This window comes from Bufo bufo, chromosome 1, assembly GCF_905171765.1.
Source record: "Bufo bufo chromosome 1, aBufBuf1.1, whole genome shotgun sequence".
Classification (NCBI taxonomy): Eukaryota; Metazoa; Chordata; class Amphibia; order Anura; family Bufonidae; genus Bufo; species Bufo bufo.
In genome coordinates, this window is record NC_053389.1 from 509,363,700 (window position 1) to 509,381,673 (window position 17,974).

At 43.7% G+C, this 17,974-nt stretch overlaps 1 protein-coding gene across 2 annotated transcripts in view; it reads left to right on the forward strand.

Annotated features, from left to right (window-relative positions):
• Positions 1 to 17,974, forward strand: part of ZNF277 (zinc finger protein 277) — a 103,208-nt gene that overhangs the window by 67,828 nt on the left and 17,406 nt on the right. For both annotated transcript variants that reach the window (XM_040411056.1, XM_040411064.1), the window contains exons 5-7: positions 95 to 186; positions 3,836 to 3,946; positions 10,709 to 10,841. In XM_040411056.1, the coding sequence (XP_040266990.1) occupies positions 95 to 186; positions 3,836 to 3,946; positions 10,709 to 10,841 (336 nt within the window). The remainder of the gene's footprint in view (positions 1 to 94; positions 187 to 3,835; positions 3,947 to 10,708; positions 10,842 to 17,974) is intronic.

Below are 17,974 nucleotides of genomic sequence, written 5' to 3' on the forward strand. Positions count from 1 at the left end.
AAATGACCATCCATGATATATATATATATTAGTATTTTAGATTGTGCTTCAATTATAGCTTTAACTTTCTATTTGTCATCATTGACTTTTACAGAAAAATATTTTGGAGCAGCAGCAGCGTGAGAGATCAGACACAAGTTTTCAGAGATTGTGCATGTTTTGCAATGAGGAATTAAAAGGAAACAGGTTTGATTTTTATTTTATTATGTCTCTTCGACCTTGTTACATGGCACCGGTTATGTGCTTTCAGAGTCCTCACTGTCTAAACTGAAAGCAAGGATGAAACTAAAACTTTTCACTTTCTTAGGGTACTTTCACACTTTCGGCAGAGGATTCCGTCAGGCAGTTCCGTCGCCGGAACTGCCGACCGGATCCTGCAATACGGACGCAAACTGATGGCATTTGTCAGACGGATCAGGATCCTGATCCGTATGACACATGCATTGAAATGCCGGATCCGTCTCTCCTGTGTCATCCGGAAAAACAGATCCAGCATTTATTTTTTTCAAATTTTTTGCAGTCTGAACATGCGCAGACCGCAGTGCCGGATCTGTTTTGCTGGAACACGGATAATGGGAAAAAATGCCGGATCTGGCATTCCGGCAAGTGTTCCGGAATTTTGAATGGAGATAAAACCGCAACATGCTGCGGTATTATCTCCGTCCTGAAAAGTCAAAAAGACTTAACTGAAGGCATCCTGAACGGATTGCTCTCCATTCAGAATGCATTAGGATAAAACTGATCAGTTCTTTTCCGGTATTGAGCCCCTAGGACAGAACTCAGCGCCGGAAAAGAAAAACGCTAGTGTTAAGGTACCCTTAGGCCGGATTCAGATTTCTGTCTGGTCACTATCCAGACTGCACCCACATAACACACGGACTATTAAAAGTAAATGGTGCGATTCACATATCTGTTTGCTGGTCTGTGTAGAGAAAACTACAAATAACGACAGTAGGTGGTGATATACACTTGATAGTATGTCTCCAAATAATATTGTCAGGGAATCAGACTGAATATTTAACCAGGAGCATGAGTCTACTGGGAAAGAGGCATAGAAAATGATGAATGAGACGGGCCTGCCGACCCTTCTACGCCCATGCCACTCCCATAATTTTAGACCTGGCGTAAGCAGGGCGAAGCCACAGATAGCGGAGCAACTAACTGTTGCACCGCTATCTGCGCCTGAAATACACCTAATTTAGGAGTATTTCAGTATAGTAAATGACCCCCTTCATGTTTACAAAGCCTAGCACTATTTTTTCTGGCATGTCCTTATCAAAGCTGTACTGAAAGAGAGAGTGGTCCCCTGAAGTACCAGTACTAACGTTTATTGTCATACAGTAAAATATATCCAAAATACCCATAAAGTGAAATTAAAATTATCAGTCAACCTATAATTTCCAAACTGCTGGTAAGAGCCTGAATTATAAGGGAACTGGTGTGTAGTCATTTACAAGAGAAAGCAGTATTGCTGCTAGAAAGACTATTTTGTAACAACTAAAGTGGCTATTACATATTGTTTCTAAACATCAATTCATTGATGCCTAGTAAGGTTAAAGTGTAAATGTCATCCTTTTTTTTATTTTTGTAACGTGTAGGGGCAGTGATACTGACCATTTTTGTGTTATACTTAAATTACTGAAATCGTACATTTCTACTAGAAAAGTACCTCTAAAGTTGCCTATTTTGAGCCTTAGCAACGCTCCTCTGTCTTCTGTTTACATAACAGTGGAGACTTGCTCAACACTGACTGTGTAATGTAAACAGACGACAGAGGAGCATTGCTAAGGCCCCTTTAACACGGGCGAGTATTCCGCGCGGATGCGATGCGTGAGGTGAACACATTGCACCCGCACTAAATACCGACCCATTCATTTCTATGGGGCTGTTCAGATGAGCGGTGATTTTCACGCTTTACTTATGCGTTGCGTGAAAATCGCAGCATGCTCTATATTCTGCGTTTTTCACACAACGCAGGCCCCATAGAAGTGAATGGGGTTGCGTGAAAATCGCAAGCATCCGCAAGCAAGTGCGGATGCGGTGCAATTTTCACGCATGGTTGCTAGGTGACAGTCTAATCACTGTATTATTTTCCCTTATAACATGGTTATAAGGGAAAATAATAGCATTCTGAATACAGAATGCTTAGTAGGTGATCAATTGAGGGTTAAAATAAAATAAAAAAATTAACTCACCTTCTCCTTTTGTTCGCGTAGTTCCCGGTCTCTTCTTTACTTCTTAAAAGATAAACTATCAGATAGGACCTGTGGTGACGTCAGATCACATGCTCCAATCACATGGTCCATCACCACGGTGATGTACCATGTGATTGGAGCATGTGATCTGACGTCACCAAAGGTCCTTTAGCCCACAGCTCATCATTAAAGAAGTAAAGAAAAGACCGGGAACTACGCGAACAAGAGGAGAAGGTGAGTTAATTTTTATTTTTAACCCCTCCAGCGCTGTTTTACTATGCATTCTGTATTCAGAATGCTATTATTTTCCCTTATAACCATGTTATAAGGGAAAATAATAACATCTACACAACACCTAACCCAAACCTGAACTTCTGTGAAGAAGTTCGGGTTTGGGTAGCAAACATGCGTGATTTTTCTCACGCGAGTGCAAAACGCATTACAATGTTTTGCACTCGCGCGGAAAAATCGCGGGTGTTCCCGCAACGCACCCGCACATTTTCCTGCAACGCCCGGGTGAAAGGGGCCTTAGGCTCAAAATGGGCCACTTTTACAGCTATTTTTATAATAGAAATGTATGATTTCAGTAATGACAGTAATCAGCTGCCTGCCGCTGTGTGAGTGGGTAGTATTCACAAGCATCCGTACAGTAGGCCCCGGAATACATTTTATTGGTGAGCCTTAAGCCAGTACACTGGCCGATTGTCGGCCAGATCATCCGTAATGAGTGTTCGTAGTAACGCTTGTTGGTGATGATCTGTCTAATACTGCCGCTGATTGCCCGATAAACGAGCAAACTCTTTCCTCAGGTAATCCAGATTTTTAAGCAGGCCTAAAAATCATCATTGCTAGCGGCAGATCGTGCTGTTTAATCACAATCTGCTGCTGGCAAACAACTTGTCAGTATGGGGACAAGCGATGGCATTAGCGATCACTCGTCTCCGTACTGTGGAGGAGATCGCTGCATGCGGTCTCCTCCGCTAGAGAGCAGGCAATTCCCGGGAAGGAACGCTTGCCTCCTGACAATCGTCTGCGCCATCACTGATTACAATTTACTAGTAGTGATATCTATATTGGTAACACATTCCTAGACATAGGGTAATGTGTAATGTAATGGTGTGAAGTACTGGAAGTTCCCTCAATTGTTTTATTGCTCCAGCGCATCTAAAATAAAAGGAACTTTGTGAATATTCCTAATTTAGAAAACCTCTTACCATTTTGTGTATGCAGCTCATATGTAGACCTATATGTCTCTATAGTTACAGGATACAGACAAACCCTGCGTCTGGTTTAATTCTGTGGTCATGTGTTATTCCACTCTTCTTACTGACTTGTTTGTTATCTGTGACCACTGACTAGGACTTCCATACAGAAACATGGGTTATTTTTAATCAAGATTATTTGCAAAATGTAACTTTTTATTAATTACTGTATGTTTTTTTTAATGAGCCAAGTAGGGCACCACTTTTTTGAGTTGCTCTCAGCTGCAGCAGTGTAGAGGAAATCCATGTTACAGTATTAGTGGCGCCCACATTGTGGCTGGTTAGCATCCTCTCACTTCTGGGGACAGCAGATTTGTAGTCAAATAGGATGTAACACTTTAGTTCTTCTTTAATAAATGCATAGATGTTTCCTTGCAGATCGGTGTTGTTCAATCACATGAACGAGGAGCACTCATTCAATGTTGGTCTGCCAGATAATATTGTGCATTGTAATGAGTTTCTGGACACATTACAGAAGAAGTTGGACAGGTACTATAATTCTTATTATTTGTACCATGAATCACACTCCAACCACAATTTGTGTGCCGATTCTGCTGCATTCATGAACTATGGTTATTTTAGGTTTGACATTTTAACGATGCAATGTTGATTTGGTTATGGTTTGGTTATTCAGCTCTACATTTTATTTCAAATGCAAAAAAAAGGGGGTCAGTCAGGACATCCCACTGCACAAGTGCGCTCTGCCATGGCTAGAAACACAAAGAAAAAAACACAATGCAACAGCACTCTGCAAACCAAATAAAGTACAATAATGCCATAGTTATAGAAAATATTATGGTGCTAATGCTACGCTTATTTTGTAAATGTGAGATTCTTGGCAAATACATTTTGTACAAAATGCACTCCCTGAACTTTATGGCGGCCATTATGGCACATAACAGGTAGGATTTTGTGTTAGGTTCCCGTCTTACAGAGATCGCCTTGACGTTTGGCAGACGGGCCCAAATAATTTTGTACAAAATGTATTTGCCAAGAATCTCAAATTTACAATTTAAGAGCAGCATTAGCACCAGAATATTTTCTACAACTATGGCATTATTGTACTTTGGTCTTGCACCCCTGATCAGCCTATCTGCTCCATAGGCTGCTCTTAATTAGTGCAAGTATAAAGCTGTTGCCTGCTCTCATTGCATTCATTGGAAGCTGTCTGGCACCAGGAGAGGTATAGAGTAGGCTCCGCATGCATGTTGGTACCTACTTTTCCTGGATTTAATGGAAGCCATTATGGCACAAAAAATTGTAAACAGCAGAGTGGACCCAGCATGCATGTGGAACCTGCACTCCCTGAATTTTATGGTGGCCGTTATGGCACATAACAGGTAGGATTTAGTGTTAGGTTCCCATCTTACAGAGATCGCCTTGACACCGGCAGACGGGCCCAAATAATTTTGTACAAAATGTATTTGCCAAGAATCTCAAATTTACAAAATAAGCGCAGCATTAGCACCAGAATATTTTCTATAACTATGGCATCATTGTACTTTATTTGGTTTGTAGAGTGCTGTTGCATTGTGTTTTTTTCTTTACATTTTATTTCATATATGGATGTACGGGCTCATGTACGCAGCTATATGATGGACCCGGCAGTAAGCTATGCACCACACTGTTCCTCTGTTGACCTCCAATTTTATGCAAGCACATCATGCTGTATTATCCCAGTAAAGCCTTGCCTCTAGGGCAGAGTGCCGGGGGGCTGTAATACTGACCTGTAGGAACTCTGTATTAAGAGGCATGTGTCTTTAACCACCTCAGGACCGCCGTACGCAGGATTGCGTCTTTGCGGCGGCCCTGCTCTTCTGGGTGGACGCGCCGGTGCGTCCTCTCGCGAGACGCGAGATTTCCTGTGAACGCGCGCACACAGGCGCGCGCGCTCACAGGAACGGAAGGTAAGAGAGTTGATCTCCAGCCTGCCAGCGGCGATCGTTCGCTGGCAGGCTGGAGATGTGTTTTTTTTAACCCCTAACAGGTATATTAGACGCTGTTTTGATAACAGCGTCTAATATACCTGCTACCTGGTCCTCTGGTGGTCCCCTTTGTTTGGATCGACCACCAGAGGACACAGGTAGCTCAGTAAAGTCCCACCAAGCACCACTACACTACACTACACCCCCCCCCCCGTCACTTATTAACCCCTTATTAGCCCCTGATCACCCCATATAGACTCCCTGATCACCCCCCTGTCATTGATTACACCCCTGTCATTGATCAACCCCCTGTAAAGCTCCATTCAGATGTCCGCATGATTTTTACGGATCCACTGATGGATGGATCGGATCCGCAAAACGCATACGGGCGTCTGAATGAAGCCTTACAGGGGCGTGATCAATGACTGTGGTGATCACCCCATATAGACTCCCTGATCACCCCCCTGTCATTGATTACCCCCCTGTCATTGATCACCCCCCCCTGTCATTGATCACCCCCTGTAAAGCTCCATTCAGATGTCCGCATGATTTTTACGGATGCACTGATAGATGGATCGGATCCGCAAAATGCATCCGGACGTCTGAATGAAGCCTTACAGGGGCATGATCAATGACTGTGGTTATCACCCCATATAGACTCCCTGATCACCCCCCTGTCATTGATCACCCCCCTGTAAAGCTCCATTCAGATGTCCGCATGATTTTTACGGATGCACTGATAGATGGATCGGATCCGCAAAACGCATCCGGACGTCTGAATGAAGCCTTACAGGGGCGTGATCAATGACTGTGGTGATCACCCCATATAGACTCCCTGATCACCCCCCTGTCATTGATTACACCCCTGTCATTGATCACCCCCCTGTAAAGCTCCATTCAGACGTCCGCATGATTTTTACGGATCCACTGATAGATGGATCGGATCCGCAAAACGCATCCGGACGTCTGAATGAAGCCTTACAGGGGCATGATCAATGACTGTGGTGATCACCCCATATAGACTCCCTGATCACCCCCCTGTCATTGATTACCCCCCTGTAAAGCTCCATTCAGATGTCCGCATGATTTTTACGGATGCACTGATAGATGGATCGGATCCGCAAAACGCATCCGGACGTCTGAATGAAGCCTTACAGGGGCGTGATCAATGACTGTGGTGATCACCCCATATAGACTCCCTGATCACCCCCCTGTCATTGATTACACCCCTGTCATTGATCACCCCCCTGTAAAGCTCCATTCAGACGTCCGCATGATTTTTACGGATCCACTGATAGATGGATCGGATCCGCAAAACGCATCCGGACGTCTGAATGAAGCCTTACAGGGGCGTGATCAATGACTGTGGTGATCACCCCATATAGACTCCCTGATCACCCCCCTGTCATTGATTACACCCCTGTCATTGATCACCCCCCTGTAAAGCTCCATTCAGACGTCCGCATGATTTTTACGGATCCACTGATAGATGGATCGGATCCGCAAAACGCATCCGGACGTCTGAATGAAGCCTTACAGGGGCATGATCAATGACTGTGGTGATCACCCCATATAGACTCCCTGATCACCCCCCTGTCATTGATTACCCCCCTGTAAAGCTCCATTCAGATGTCCGCATGATTTTTACGGATGCACTGATAGATGGATCGGATCCGCAAAACGCATCCGGACGTCTGAATGAAGCCTTACAGGGGCGTGATCAATGACTGTGGTGATCACCCCATATAGACTCCCTGATCACCCCCCTGTCATTGATTACACCCCTGTCATTGATCACCCCCCTGTAAAGCTCCATTCAGACGTCCGCATGATTTTTACGGATCCACTGATAGATGGATCGGATCCGCAAAACGCATCCGGACGTCTGAATGAAGCCTTACAGGGGCATGATCAATGACTGTGGTGATCACCCCATATAGACTCCCTGATCACCCCCCTGTCATTGATCACCCCCCTGTCATTGATCACCCCTCTGTAAGGCTCCATTCAGACATTTTTTTGGCCCAAGTTAGCGGAATTTTTATTTATTTTTCTTACAAAGTCTCATATTCCACTAACTTGTGTCAAAAAATAAAATCTCACATGAACTCACCATACCCCTCACGGAATCCAAATGCGTAAAATTTTTTAGACATGTATATTCCAGACTTCTTCTCACGCTTTAGGGCCCCTAGAATGCCAGGGCAGTATAAATACGCCACATGTGACCCCATTTCGGAAAGAAGACACCCCCAGGTATTCCGTGAGGGGCATATTGAGTCCATGAAAGATTGAAATTTTTGTCCCAAGTTAGCGGAACGGGAGACTTTGTGAGAAAAAAATAAAAAATATCAATTTCCGCTAACTTGTGCCAAAAAAAAAAAATTTCTATGAACTCGCCATGCCCCTCATTGAATACCTTGGGGTGTCTTCTTTCCAAAATGGGGTCACATGTGGGGTATTTATACTGCCCTGGCATTCTAGGGGCCCCAAAGCGTGAGAAGAAGTCTGGTATCCAAATGTCTAAAAATGCCCTCATAAAATGAATGTGGGCCCCTTTGCGCATCTAGGCTGCAAAAAAGTGTCACACATGTGGTATCGCCGTACTCAGGAGAAGTTGGGGAATGTGTTTTGGGGTGTCATTTTACATATACCCATGCTGGGTGAGAGAAATATCTTGGTCAAATGCCAACTTTGTATAAAAAAATGGGAAAAGTTGTCTTTTGCCAAGATATTTCTCTCACCCAGCAAGGGTATATGTAAAATGACACCCCAAAACACATTCCCCAACTTCTCCTGAATACGGCGATACCACATGTGTGACACTTTTTTGCAGCCTAGGTGGGCAAAGGGGCCCATATTCCAAAGAGCACCTTTAGGATTTCACAGGTCATTTACCTACCTAACACACATTAGGGCCCCTGGAAAATGCCAGGGCAGTATAACTACCACACAAGTGACCCCATTTTGGAAAGAAGACACCCCAAGGTATTCCGTGAGGGGCATGGCGAGTTCCTAGAATTTTTTATTTTTTGTCACAAGTTAGTGGAAAATGCTGATTTTTTTTTTTTTTTTTATACAAAGTCTCATATTCCACTAACTTGTGACAAAAAATAAAAACTTCCATGAACTCACTATGCCCATCAGCGAATACCTTGGGGTCTCTTCTTTCCAAAATGGGGTCACTTGTGGGGTAGTTATACTGCCCTGGCATTCTAGGGGCCCAAATGTGTGGTAAGGAGTTTGAAATCAAATTCTGTAAAAAATGACAAGTGAAATCCGAAAGGTGCTCTTTGGAATATGGGCCCCTTTGCCCACCTAGGCTGCAAAAAAGTGTCACACATCTGGTATCTCCGTACTCAGGAGAAGGTGGGGAATGTGTTTTGGGGTGTCATTTTATATATACCCATGCTGGGTGAGAGAAATATCTTGGCAAACGACAACTTTTCCCATTTTTTTATACAAAGTTGGCATTTGACCAAGATATTTATCTCACCCAGCATGGGTATATGTAAAAAGACACCCCAAAACACATTCCTCAACTTCTCCTGAATACAGAGATACCAGATGTGTGACACTTTTTTGCAGCCTAGGTGGGCAAAGGGGCCCATATGCCAAAGAGCACCTTTCGGATTTCACAGGTCAATTTTTACAGAATTTGATTTCAAACTCCTTACCACACATTTGGGCCCCTAGAATGCCAGGGCAGTATAACTACCCCACAAGTGACCCCATTTTGGAAAGAAGAGACCCCAAGGTATTCGCTGATGGGCATAGTGAGTTCATGGAAGTTTTTATTTTTTGTCACAAGTTAGTGGAATATGAGACTTTGTATGAAAAAAAAAAAAAAAAAAAAAAATCATCATTTTCCACTAACTTGTGACAAAAAATAAAAAATTCTAGGAACTCGCCATGCCCCTCACGGAATACCTTGGGGTGTCTTCTTTCCAAAATGGGGTCACTTGTGGGGTAGTTATACTGCCCTGGCATTCTAGGGGCCCAAATGTGTGGTAAGGAGTTTGAAATCAAATTCAGTAAAAAATGACAAGTGAAATCCGAAAGGTGCTCTTTGGAATATGGGCCCCTTTGCCCACCTAGGCTGCAAAAAAGTGTCACACATCTGGTATCTCCGTACTCAGGAGAAGGTGGGGAATGTGTTTTGGGGTGTCATTTTATATATACCCATGCTGGGTGAGAGAAATATCTTGGCAAAAGACAACTTTTCCCATTTTTTTATACAAAGTTGTCATTTGACCAAGATATTTATCTCACCCAGCATGGGTATATGTAAAAAGACACCCCAAAACACATTCCTCAACTTCTCCTGAGTACGGGGATACCAGATGTGTGACACTTTTTTGCAGCCTAGGTGGGCAAAGGGGCCCATATTCCAAAGAGCACCTTTCGGATTTCACAGGTCATTTTTTACTGAATTTGATTTCAAACTCCTTACCACACATTTGGGCCCCTAGAATGCCAGGGCAGTATAACTACCCCACAAGTGACCCCATTTTGGAAAGAAGAGACCCCAAGGTATTCGCTGATGGGCATAGTGAGTTCATAGAACTTTTTATTTTTTGTCACAAGTTAGTGGAATATGAGACTTTGTAAGAAAAAAAAAAAAAAAAAAAAAAAATCATCATTTTCCGCTAACTTGTGACAAAAAATAAAAAGTTCTATGAACTCACTATGCCCATCAGCGAATACCTTAGGGTGTGTACTTTCAGAAATGGGGTCATTTGTGGGGTGTTTGTACTGTCTGGGCATTGTAGAACCTCAGGAAACATGACAGGTGCTCAGAAAGTCAGAGCTGCTGCAAAAAGCGGAAATTCACATTTTTGTACCATAGTTTGTAAACGCTATAACTTTTACCCAAACCATTTTTTTTCTACCCAAACATTTTTTTTTTATCAAAGACATGTAGAACTATAAATTTAGAGCAAAATTTCTATATGGATGTCGTTTTTTTTGCAAAATTTTACAACTGAAAGTGAAAAATGTCATTTTTTTGCAAAAAAAATCGTTAAATTTCGATTAATAACAAAAAAAGTAAAAATGTCAGCAGCAATGAAATACCACCAAATGAAAGCTCTATTAGTGAGAAGAAAAGGAGGTAAAATTCATTTGGGTGGTAAGTTGCATGACCGAGCAATAAATGGTGAAAGTAGTGTAGGTCAGAAGTGTAAAAAGTGGCCTGGTCTTTCAGGGTGTTTAAGCACTGGGGGCTGAGGTGGTTAATAACGTGATTTCAATAACATTTACATTCATAATACAATAATGAGCATTATTTATGTATTAATACTTTGTGTGTATTGTATTCTCTAAGCCTGCAGTGCTTGTATTGTGAAAAGACCTTTAGAGACAAAAATACTCTAAAGGATCACATGAGGAAAAAGCAACACCGCAAGGTCAATCCCAGGAACCATGAATATGACCGCTTCTACATAATAAACTATTTGGTAAGGTTCTACCTCTGTACTTAGTGAGTCCTGCGGCTTCTGGCTGCTCCACACTTTACAGATATTCTTAGTTTTAATTTTCTTTTGCTGTAACTTTTATGTTTATCTTTGTTGATATGTTGTGTAATTGCACTGCTTTAGAATGTACATGTCAAGTAATGCTCGACCAGTAAAATCAGGCATCAATATCTAAGATCTGTGTATGGCACTGCTATGGGGGATCTGTGGATGGAACTGTTATGGGGAGGGGCATCTGTAGATGGAACGGTTATGGGGAGGGGCATCTGTGGATGGCACTGCTATGGGGTGGGGGATCTGTGGATGGCACTGTTATGGGGTGACACAGCTATATATGTGTCATCCACAGATCCCCCCTCATAACAGTGTCCCCCAATAAACCGGCCCTCCGCTCACCGCAGTATTTATAAATATTAATCCTTAACCTGTTAATAAGTTTAACTAAAGCTGTGCTCTCCCCTGTATCAGTACAGCACTTACTAACAAGCTCCCATAGCAGGCAGAGCGGACGGCAGCTGTAACCTCACTCACTGACGTCGTGCGCCTGCTCCGCCGGCAAAGTCGGAGGAGCAGGCGTGCGACGTCAGTGAGTGACGTTACTGCTGCCGTCCAGTCTGCCTGCTGTGGAAGCTTGTTAGTAAGTACAGTACTGATACAGGGGAGAGCGCAGCTTTAGTTAAACTTATTAATAGGTTAAGGAGTAATGTTTAGAAATACTGCGGTGAGCAGCGGGGCCCGGGCCCCACCCCAAGTCCTGGACTCCAGCCCCTCCTCTCTCCCCGCTCATACGATGTAAAATGGAAGCATTCGCCCCATAAGACGCAGGGGCATTTCCCCCCCACTTTTTGCATCTTATGGGGCGAAAAATACGGTATATCTACAGTATATCTACACTATCTATCTACACTATCTATCTACAGTGTATATCTCATCTATCTGTCTCATATCTATCTATCTCATATCTATCTACAGTGTATATCTCATCTATCTGTCTCATATCTATCTACAGTATATATATCGTCTATATGTCTCATATCTCTCTACCTTACTTACATCGGTGCACTAGGGACAGCAGACAAGAACGTGTAGTGCATTGTGCCCGTCTCCTCATTAAATATTTTGAGATCCTGCTTCCATCTTTTTACATGGTTTGCAAATTCTGTTCAAAGGAATTGTGCTGAGACTTCTGATCATTAGTGACTTTACGTGCATCCCAATTGTGGTCGCAGTGAAAAGACAGAGGGTGCAAACCTCTAGCCAATTATGTCAACTATGTCCTCCACCGCTAATGTTAGTCTGCAGGGACTGCATCTTAAAATAACCATTCTTTGAGGAAAGCCGAACAAGGAATATTCTCAACATGTCTCACCGATTTCTGTCTTTCATAGAGGATGGGTAGCAGCTAGTTACGCACATTGTTCCGTGCTGAAGATTAATTCAGCAACACTGTATTTTGTGCCAAAAACCTAAGATGGGACAAAACCATATTGAATGTATTAACAGTGAAGCAATCCTCGGTTAAACATGTGTCTTGTCTGGATCAGGTGTTTTTTTTTCAGTCTTCCTTTTTCTCATTTCCCAGTTTAGTGCTAACATATGTGAATCTGACATCAGTCTATGTGTGGATAGCTGAAGATATATAGATTCCTATTATCTCTAGCTGAGAGCTATGGGGGCAGCTAGGAGTCCACTGCACTATTTGTCTGAGCGTAGGAGCTGGGAGGATGCATTATAATGTAAGCAGGCTGTTTACAGGCTTACTGCGGAGAAGTGAAAGAGGGTTCAGAGATAATAACTGGATCATTGGAATCTGTATCTCTTCAGCTATCCACACATTATATGACACATTCTCTTTAATATTCAAGGGGGTTGTCTCACATAGTGAAGACAGTCTGCCTGCTCAGTTGTGACCATGTTATCTGTGTGGGTATTTGCAGGGGAGTGCCGTGCTCCCTGTGACCAAATGGCTCCCCCACAAAAAGATCAAAGGAACCGTTTGGTTGCTGTGGCAGCCTAGGAATTTATGAAGGCACTAAGGCAGGCATCCTCAAACTGCGGCCCTCCAGCTGTTGCAAAACTACAACTCCCAGCATGCCCGAACAGCCTACAGGTATCAGCCTACAGCAGGGCATTGTGGGAGTTGTAGTTTTACAACAGCTGGAGGGCCGCAGTTTAAGGATGCCTGCTCTAAGGCTTGCCTTACCAAAGCTCCTAAAAGCCCTGCCTGTGGCAGGCCCTCATAGGAAAGTTGTGATTCTCCTATGGACTGCAGTGGTAAATCACTGCAGTCTATGGTAGAAGTGATCAGCCAATTACATGTTAAAATCCCCTAAGGAGACTAAAAACAAATGTTAAAAAAAAAGCCAAAACGTATGAGAAAAAAACGGATCTAAAAAAGTAAATTACCGCCTTTCCCTATTTTACAACAAAAAAATAAACAAAAAATAAAATAAGGATCATGCCTAAATAAAATGCCTGAAATATAAAAATATTTACCATGCATTGTAAATGGCATATTGGAGAACAAATCAAAATAACCTAGTCGCTGTTTTTTGTTTTTGTTTTTTGCTTCAACTTCTCCAAAAAATTTAATAAAAAGTCAAATGGCTCCATAGATGTAAATATAAAATGGGGTATTCCTGTAATTGCACTGACCCACAGAAAGCAAAACCACATATAACTATGGTGGAATTGTGGTCTTTTCCAATTCCAAATCATTTAGAATTTTTTCTAGCTCCCCACTACATTATGTGCAATATTATGGTGCCATTAGAAAGTAAAACTTACCCCGCAAAGAAGAAGCCCTCATACGGCTATGCGAACAGAAAAATAAAAAAAGTTTTGGCTCCTGGAAGGCAGGGAGTAAAAAAACGGGAAATTGCTGCTTCATGAAGGGATTAAGGCGGCACTGTCACCAGAATCAACCCTATTAAACCAGATATACTGGCTGGTATGGCTCTGAATGCTGATTAAGACTATACCTTTCTTTTGTCTGTATGTTAAACAGCTGCAGAGATATCTGCATTTTTATTAACATGCAAATAAGTTTGAGCACCAGGAGGCGGGGCTGAATCATTTGAGCACTGCTTTGTAACATTCAAACCTGAGATCTCTACATGCAAAACCATACACTTAAAGGGGTTGTCCGGGATCGGGGACATTGTTCTAATTGTACAACAGTAAAACAAATATTACACACATGACTATCCTACCTTTGCCACACATGTCTGATGCCCTGTTTTCAGATCGCAAATTCTAAGCCGGAAGTGCCTATTTTTTCATAGTCAGTGACGTACCGGGTCCCTTGCTGCAGAGCGAAGCCTCTTCTTCCGCTTCCCAGGGAGCCCGGTGACGTCACCAACAGCCTCTGTAATTATTCAGATCGCAGGGAGGGGCGGTGACTAGGCTGTAAGACATCACGCTAAGCCACGCCCCTCCAGTCTGGTAACGTCACCAGGCATGGCACTTTCTAATGAATGGAGTCGGAATATTAATGAGGGGGCGGAGTTACAGCGGAGATGATAGTTAGCTGTAACCACGTGATGCTGCGCTGGAACCCACAGTGCAGTGCGGCAGGAAGTTAAGCAAAGATAAACATATATGTAAACAATGCGTGGGGGACCATCGGAGCCATGTAGAAGTGACGAAAATACCTCAACACATATGGGGGGAACTTTAATCAACTGTTAATAGTGAGTACACTTTAAAAAAATATATATATTTGATCCCGGACAACCCCTTTAACCCCAAGCTATAGCATTATCTGACAGAGATGCATGTTCTTTCTATTCTTGTAAGCTAACACCTATTACTGCTGTCTTTATAATCATACAGTCCTGATCAAAAGTTTAAGACCACTTGAAAAATGGCAAAAAATCATTTAGCATGGCTGGATCTTAAAGGGATTCTGTCATCAGAATTTAGGCCTACAACCTAAACATATGGCGAGGTCCCTACTAATACACAGAATCGTAAAGTGACCTTATCAAATGCTCCTGTGGCTCTATAATCATTTAAAACAGGTTTATATAACCTGTCACTCACGTCAAAATGTGTCCAAGGGGACGTCTCACGATGCAGGGTGCCCGGCTGCAGCCATCTCCTTTCGGTGCCCAGCGCCGCCCTCTGAATTGAAATCTCCGCCCTCCCTTCCATTAGAGCCGCCTACCTCAGTTCATCGTTCACTCCTGGCAGCGGCCTTGTTATGCGAAGTGCGCATGCGCCGGCCGGCGCACTTCGCTAGAACCTGCCTTGGCCCCTCGATTACAGGCGCACTTCGTATAACGAGGCCAACATCTGGACATAGCCAGCGGCCGTTTGACGCCCCTGCACTTCCTGCAGCTCCATTGTTCCACTGAAGGAAAAAGCACCCCAGACCATTATGGCGCCCCTCCAATGTGGCGCGTAGAAAACATCTCAGGTGGGATCTGCTTGTCATGCCAGTAACGTTGGAAACCATCAGGACCATCACATTTTTTCTCATCAGAGAATAAAACTTTCTTCCACCTTTGAATGTCCCATGTCTGGTGCTCTCTTGCAAAATCCAAACAAGCAGTTCTGTGGCGTTCAAGGAGACGAGGTCTTTGAAGAGGTTTTTTGTTTTTGAAGCCCTTCAGTCTCAGATGCCGTCTGATGGTTATGGGGCTGCAGTCAGCATCGGTAAGGGCCTTAATTTGGGTCGAGGATTGTCCAGTGTCTTGACGGACAGCCAATTGGATCCTCTGCTGATGACATTGTAGCGGAGGGAGAGACACCAAGAGAAAATGCACCAAACAAATAAGCTACTGACTATACTGGGAAGTCATAAATGCAGGTATTAAAAAGCTGAGACTTTCGCCAATATGTTCCGGTCAGGAAAATATCGGAGCCCTTCATGCACCACGTCACGGTCACTCAGCATGGCAAAGGGTTCCTACCACTACTCTGACTATGGTGTGAACAGGGTCTGAGGGTGATGGAATCCAGCTCACAGCAAAGCTTCCACACAACTGCCCAGCAAGGATACTGGTGCAATGTGAACAAGACCATACTGTGAGCCACACCCATATCAGACCCTGTGAAGGAGGTATAACAGGTGCAAAAGAGTGTTAGAATGCCAGGTAAAGGCACACACACTACAAATCAAACAAAACAGAAACACCAAAAAAAAAAAAACCAATCTAGACACGCCACCGTGTCAGGGGCTGAGCAGCTCCTCCAAAATTGCCACTATTTTTTTGGTGTTTCTGTTTTGTTTGATTTGTAGTGTGTGTGCCTTTACCTGGCATTCTAACACTCTTTTGCACCTGTTATACCTCCTTCACAGGGTCTGATATGGGTGTGGCTCACAGTATGGTCTTGTTCACATTGCACCAGTATCCTTGCTGGGCAGTTGTGTGGAAGCTTTGCTGTGAGCTGGATTCCATCACCCTCAGACCCTGTTCACACCATAGTCAGAGTAGTGGTAGGAACCCTTTGCCATGCTGAGTGACCGTGACGTGGTGCATGAAGGGCTCCGATATTTTCCTGACCGGAACATATTGGCGAAAGTCTCAGCTTTTTAATACCTGCATTTATGACTTCCCAGTATAGTCAGTAGCTTATTTGTTTGGTGCATTTTCTCTTGGTGTCTCATATGATGCTTTGCTACATTCCCTGTAGCTTGTCCTTGTGGTGCATGTGGACCGCGCCGACGTCCTCCATTGTATGCATATTTTGCTGGGGATAGTCGATAATTGCGGTCCACATGCGGCTGGGCTGCTCCCCCAATCTAGACACGCCACCGTGTCAGGGGCTGAGCAGCTCCTCCAAAATTGCCACTATTTTTTTGGTGTTTCTGTTTTGTTTGATTTGTAGTGTGTGTGCCTTTACCTGGCATTCTAACACTCTTTTGCACCTGTTATACCTCCTTCACAGGGTCTGATATGGGTGTGGCTCACAGTATGGTCTTGTTCACATTGCACCAGTATCCTTGCTGGGCAGTTGTGTGGAAGCTTTGCTGTGAGCTGGATTCCATCACCCTCAGACCCTGTTCACACCATAGTCAGAGTAGTGGTAGGAACCCTTTGCCATGCTGAGTGACCGTGACGTGGTGCATGAAGGGCTCCGATATTTTCCTGACCGGAACATATTGGCGAAAGTCTCAGCTTTTTAATACCTGCATTTATGACTTCCCAGTATAGTCAGTAGCTTATTTGTTTGGTGCATTTTCTCTTGGTGTCTCATATGATGCTTTGCTACATTCCCTGTAGCTTGTCCTTGTGGTGCATGTGGACCGCGCCGACGTCCTCCATTGTATGCATATTTTGCTGGGGATAGTCGATAATTGCGGTCCACATGCGGCTGGGCTGCTCCCCCAATCTAGACACGCCACCGTGTCAGGGGCTGAGCAGCTCCTCCAATATTGTAGCGGAGGGGTAGCACGATCCACAAGGTCTCCGCTGGTAGACAGGAAAAGCAGGCAATGATCCAAATAGGCCGGTACAGCATACAATAAATCCTCCCCCAAGAATGAGACGACACTTCACTTTGAGGGTTAAAACAGGAACTGACTGTACTTCACGTACAGCCTCTTTTATTCACAAACCAAAAACATAGTACTGCCCACAGGGGTTTGAAATACAACCAATCAATATATTACAACACATCCCCACAAAATCCTCCCCTCTGTCCGTGATAGAATTACCTCACACTGGGTTGATGCAATCATCACAGACAGACGAATACACAATATCCTCTGTCCTGGAGACAAGCGAGAAGTAATTCAATTATCTCTCAGGACAAAGGACATCGCCAATACACACAGAGAGACAACAAGACAGGAATCCCCACCCAAACACACAATGTCACACCCTCCCAGCAAACACAGACATTAACATATCCCAGATAGCTGAAGTCTGAGGGCATATCATTAGGTGAATGCCGCTCAGAATACACAAATACAATACAATTAGCTATCTGGGTCCCCTCACATAACAACATACAATTGCATGAATGCTGGCGGTTTTCATGCAGCCAGCATAGGAACGTTACAGCCCACCTGAACCATATTACACAAAACATATATACGCTTGGTTCTTTAAGGTGGCATACACATATGCAATAACATCGTACATACAGGAATGACAATATACAGT